This window comes from Poecilia latipinna, unplaced genomic scaffold (genome assembly GCF_001443285.1).
Source record: "Poecilia latipinna isolate Pla-1442-1.1 unplaced genomic scaffold, P_latipinna-1.0 Scaffold3898, whole genome shotgun sequence".
Lineage (NCBI taxonomy): Eukaryota > Metazoa > Chordata > Actinopteri > Cyprinodontiformes > Poeciliidae > Poecilia > Poecilia latipinna.
In genome coordinates, this window is record NW_015116514.1 from 35388 (window position 1) to 40855 (window position 5468).

The 5468-nt window shown below is 55.2% G+C and overlaps 1 protein-coding gene across 1 annotated transcript; it reads right to left on the reverse strand.

Annotated features, from left to right (window-relative positions):
* Window positions 1-743: 743 nt before the first annotated feature.
* LOC106941852 (uncharacterized) lies at window positions 744-4623 on the reverse strand. The gene is made up of 2 exons (XM_015024982.1): window positions 3110-4623; window positions 744-2948 (listed from the first exon to the last, which is right to left on the reverse strand). Exons 1-2 carry the CDS (start codon window positions 4621-4623, stop codon window positions 1181-1183), a joined length of 3282 nt encoding a protein of 1093 aa, XP_014880468.1. The 3' UTR covers window positions 744-1180.
* Window positions 4624-5468: the final 845 nt, after the last annotated feature.

The window sequence follows — 5468 nt, forward strand, 5'->3', positions numbered from 1 at the left end:
GAGAATCTCTGGCGGTCATCCGGGATTCATAGAACCGTAGTTACATACGTAACTTTCGTTCTATTTCATCCCTACTGACCGCCAGAGGGTGGTGCTGAAAGCACTGAATGACTAATACCAGCAATGTCACAAGGAATCCTGAGCACATACCTCAATGAGGTCTCAATGAGACCCAGAGGACCCCTGTAAAAGAACCTGGTCCAGAGAATGAGAGGAGGCCACATTCACATTGTAAAATCTAGTGAACGTGGTCGGAGAAGCCCATGATGCCGCCACACATATAGCTTCCAGTGGAACCCCTCTCAAGGCTGCCCAGGAAGTGGAAACACTCCTGGCAGAGTGTGCCTTCACGCCAACTGGCCGGGGGCGATGTCCTGCAGTGTAGGCGTGGCAGATGACGTCCACGATCCAATGGGAGAGGTGCTGTTTGGACAGAGGACAACCTAATCTCGGGCCTCCATAACACAAGAAAAGCTGGTCCAAGCGCCTTATAGCAGCAGTGGCTGCAATATAGGCTCCCAGTGCCCTCACTGGGCACAGTGACTCAGAACTATCGTCAGCTTCCCCTGACGTAGGCTGAAAACGCGCCAACCTCAATGGTTGGTTACAATGAGAACAAGAAAGCACTTTAGGGACAAACGCCGGGTTTGGCCACAAGGTAATCCCAGAACCATCTGAACCCCATCTGAGACATGACGGGCTGACAGAGCATGTAGCTCACTGACCCTCTTAGCGCAGACAATAGCCAACAAAAAAGCCGTTTTACATGACACCCATTTGAGGTCTGTATGAACCAAAGGCTCAAATGGAGGGCGGCACAGAGCACTGAGGACCAAAGACAGGTCCCAAACTGGTGCTCGCGGAATTGTTGGCGGGTGCAGCCTATGAGCACCACGCAAAAAAAGAGAAACCAGCTTATGGCTCCCCACTGTACAGCCATCAACGTCAGCATGACAAGATGATATAGCCGCTACATATACCTTAAGCGTAGAAGGAGAACGTCCCTCATCAAGAAGCGACTGAAGAAATTCCAAAATAGTGGGAACCGGACAGGTTACTGGATCAGTATTGTGGGCAGAGCACCACCGGGAAAACAGACGCCATCTGTTTTCATATTGCTGACGAGTGGAGAATGCCCTGGCATTCAAAATAGTGTGCCTGACAGGACCTGAATACCCAGTCAGCTGCTGTTCAAGTCTCCCAGTGGCCACACCCACAGCCGGAGGCGTTGAGGGTCGGGATGCCATATCTGACCCCCCAACTGAGACAGTAAATCCCTCCTGGTCGGAAGACACCATGGGACACCGTGACACAGACTCCGTAGAAGAGGGAACCATGGCCGTGCCGGCCAATATGGAGCCACCAGCAACATCTTGTGGCCCTCCTCGAGAACTCTCTGAAGAGTCGGCCATATCAGGGAAAGGGGGGGGAAGGCATATAGGAGGACTCTTGGCCAAGGATGGGCCAAGGCATCCTGGCCCAGAGCACCTGCCGCCCCTGTAAGGGAAAACCATAGAGGACAATGAGTCGACTCCTCCGTGGCGAAAAGGTCGACTTCTGCCTGACCGAAAAGGTCCCAGATCAGGCGGACTATATCGCCGTGGAGGGACCACTCTCCCGGAGCCGGCGCCTGTCGGGAAAGGGAGTCTGCTACCTGGTTGTGCAGCCCTGGCAAGTACACCGCCCGCAGGGTGGATAGGTGAACAGACGCCCATTCCAGGAGATCCTGGGACTCCTTCAGAAGCTGTGCTGACCTGGTGCCACCTTGGTGGTTGATGTGGTAGACAACAGAGGTGTTGTCTGACCGAATCAGGACATGCCTCCCCTGCAGGTGGGGCAAAATGTGCCTGAGTGCCAAATGCACAGCATGCAGCTCCAATACATTTATATGTTTGGAGCGATCCTGTGGACACCAGCGGCCCTGGACTGCCCTGTGTTGCCACACAGCACCCCATCCCATGGAGCTGGCATCTGTTGTGACCACCTCCCTGCGATACACAACCACCCCCATGGACACGCCCCTGGACAAGGAGGCCCTGTCTCTCCATGGACTCAGGGCACGAAGACATGGCCACGTTACCACAAGTTTGCGATGCCTGTGTAGTCTTGCATCCAGGCGCCAGCTGTTGATCCACCTCTGCAAAGGGCGCAAAGACAGCAGACCTAAGGGCACAACCCGAGTAACTGATGTTAGTTTGCCCAGCAGCCGCAGGAAGACGATGTAAGAAAGCTGCCTGCCCAGCCTGAATCGACTCACCAGTCGGAGAATGCCGTCCACCCTCTGGACAGATGGGTAGGCTGTCATGGAGGGAGAATCCAAAACCACCCCAAGAAAAGTGGTTGTCTGTGAAGGAATCAGACAGCTCTTCTCCCAGTTCACCCTGAGGTCCAACCGGGACACATGAGCGAGCAGGCGACTCGCATCGCGAGATGCCTGCTCCCGAGACGGGGCGCAAAGAAGCCAGTCGTCGAGGTATGGCAGAACCTTCATACCTTGGGCCTGCAGAGGAGAGAGGGCCGCTTTCACGCACCGAGTGAACACCCTCGGGGACAGTGAGAGGCCGAACGGGAGCACACTGAACTGCCAGTGGCGACCCCGATAGGCAAACCTGAGAAAGCGACGATGTTCCACCGCAATAGGTACATGAAAGTACGCATCTGCAAGGTCGATTGATGTAAACCATTCTCCCTTTGTCACAGCCCGCAAAACCTCTGTGTGAAAAGGCAGGACCTTTAAATACTGATTGAGTCCCCTGAGATCTAAAATGGGACGAAATCCGCCCGTCTTTTTTGGCACGAGAAAAAGACGTGCCAAACGTGCAACCCAGAGGCCACTGCCTCTGGGTTGCCGCAGAGGATCCACTGCCTCGATTGCACCCTTGGACAGGAGGGCGGAAAGTTCCTGGTCCAGGGCTTGCGCTTTCACCGGGTCGGCAATGACGGTCACCCTGACCCGATGTGAGGGTCAGGGTGATGTGAGCCCGCCGTCGGATTTGTAGCCAGTAACCATGGGTCAGAGTGGCAACCACCCATGGATCCACAGCGAGAGCAGCCCAGTAACTGAGCTGCTGATAAGAAAAAGATCCCACGGCCGGCCTGGTGGCCTCACTTTCTCTCCCCCCGACCCCTAGGTGGTCTGGGGGGGCGGTGGCCAACGTCTGCGGCCCGGGTGTGTCTGGTCGGTTGGCGGACCAGCTCACGAAAGTCCCTGCTGGATCTCTGCTCTACATGACGAGGGTAAGACCCACTAGGCCGAGCAGAACCCTGAGGCAGCGGCCGAATACTGGGGCCAGCCGCTGGGCGCCCTGGATTACGATGAGGAGGGGGCATACCTCTGCTGAGGCCTGAAAGCTGTTCTCTAGTCTGCCGCGCCTGAACGGTTCGGTCCAGCGCTTCCAAGGCAGCAGAACCGAACAACTCCCCTGGCACAACAGGAACACTGCAGAGGGTCCTACGGCACGCTTCAGTCAACGTGGACTGAGCCAGCCAGACCTGTTGGCGAGCCTGGACCAGAAAAGACATCACACGCCCAAGCTCTTTGGACATCAATGCAAAGGCCTGAAGCGCTGCATCGCTAAAGCCAATAGCTGCATCTGCCCCATTGGTATCCTGAAGGGATGCAGAATGTGCAAACATGAGGTGCACCAAGGAATTGCCAAGGCGGCCGGCACGTGCTCCAGCATTATATGCCTTACAGAGGAAGTCATCTGTAAAACGACATTGAGCCCGTGGGCACCGAACATCATCACGCAGTGCTTCATCTGGAGACACGATGAGCGAAGCAACAGCAGGTTCAACCGCAGGCATGCGGTCCAAACCCGCCTTGACCGACTCATGCATAGCTGCCAATGCTCGACCATCTGGGGAGAGATTCGAAAAGGCTTTAGGGTCCCGCCAACAAGCATGTAACTCCCTGAGGTACTCCTCCGATGGAGGGACAGAAAAGGGAGTAGGGCCTCGGCCACGCCTGAAAAAGGCACTGCCAGGAGCGGAGTCCACCTCTTGCGGGACATCCAGCTGCAGTTGTCTCAAGGCCATACGCATGATGTCTCGTATCGAGCTGTCACCAGCCCCACTAGCTGCACTCTGAGATGAAGAGTGTGAGCCAGTCTCCGAAGCGCGAGACGACTGTGCCTCCTCTTCCTCATTCCCAAAGTGAGAGGCAGAGGCAGCCAAAGACAGCACCTCGTCCTCCACAGCCAACTCTGGCATAGGTGGGGAAGGGAACCCAGTCAGGGGGGCCACCACCTGACGTGCTTGAAAAAGGGATTTCATCTCCGCCAACTCTGCAGACAACCGTTCAAACCTTGTGGAAAGGCCCTGGTCAGACTTAGCTCGCTTCTTCTTAGGAGGAGCCACAGAGGCTGTGGCCTCAGTCCTGCGCTTAGAGCGCCTAGGTGCAGTCACCTGCCCAGAAGGTGGAAGGTCATGTCCACACTCGGGGCGTAACTGGGCCAGTCGAGCCACCTTCACTGCATGGGGCATGTAGCTGCAGTTCATGCAGGGATTATCCGACAGGGCCTCAACCAGGTGATCATGCCCGAGGCAGGCAGGGCACAGGTCATGACCATCATCTGCCTGAAGCACAGCTCCACAATCCGAACAACAGTGGGAGCTGTCCATGTCCAGAATAAAGGAAAACTAAACTGGGAGAGGGGAGCGAAAACGCTGCCGTCACCAATTAAGCAGCAAACGAAGAACAGGTAAGGCCAGCACAAAGCTACGATCACAAAATTGGCTGAAATTGGGAGAGGGGGCGAGACGCTACCGTCACCAATTACAGAAAAGACCAGCAGACGCGGTCCACATAAAACTGGGAGAGGGGACAAAAAAAAAGGTTCCCGTCACCAATCAAAGTATTAACAAACCGCTTACAAGGTAGCTAAAATTGGGAGAGGGGGCGAGACGCTACCGTCACCAATTAAAGCAAAACCGTCAAACTTAGAAAGGCTAACACCGTTAGCTAAACTCCAACAGGTTTACAAACACAGTAGGGCTAAGCTGTGAGTCGGGAGAGGAGGCGGAAACGCTGTCATCACCAACAAACAGTTCCGTAAATGAAGATCCGTCGCAGCCCTCGGAGGGCGATACCCCGCAACTCCAGCCAACAGACAGTCGGGCGTCCAACGACGGCAAAAGATTCAGAAATCCAAAAAGGCTGATGCCATACGAAACGAACCGCACGCGAGAAGAAAAGAGGAACTGAGCCTCGGATGACGTCATGCTATATAGCCTCTGATTGATCATCCGATGTGTCACAGGTGTGACTCTGTTGACATTATTGCTCGAACAGCGCATGCGCGAAAGGAACATTCAGTGCTTTCAGCACCGCCCTCTGGCGGTCAGTAGGGATGAAATAGAACCGGAAGGTACAGGCTGAGGAACCGGATAGGACAGGAAACCAATGAGTCCGGTTGCATAGGAACCAGCTGAGTGTAATCAGGGGAATGCTGAGCAGCCAGGGAGAG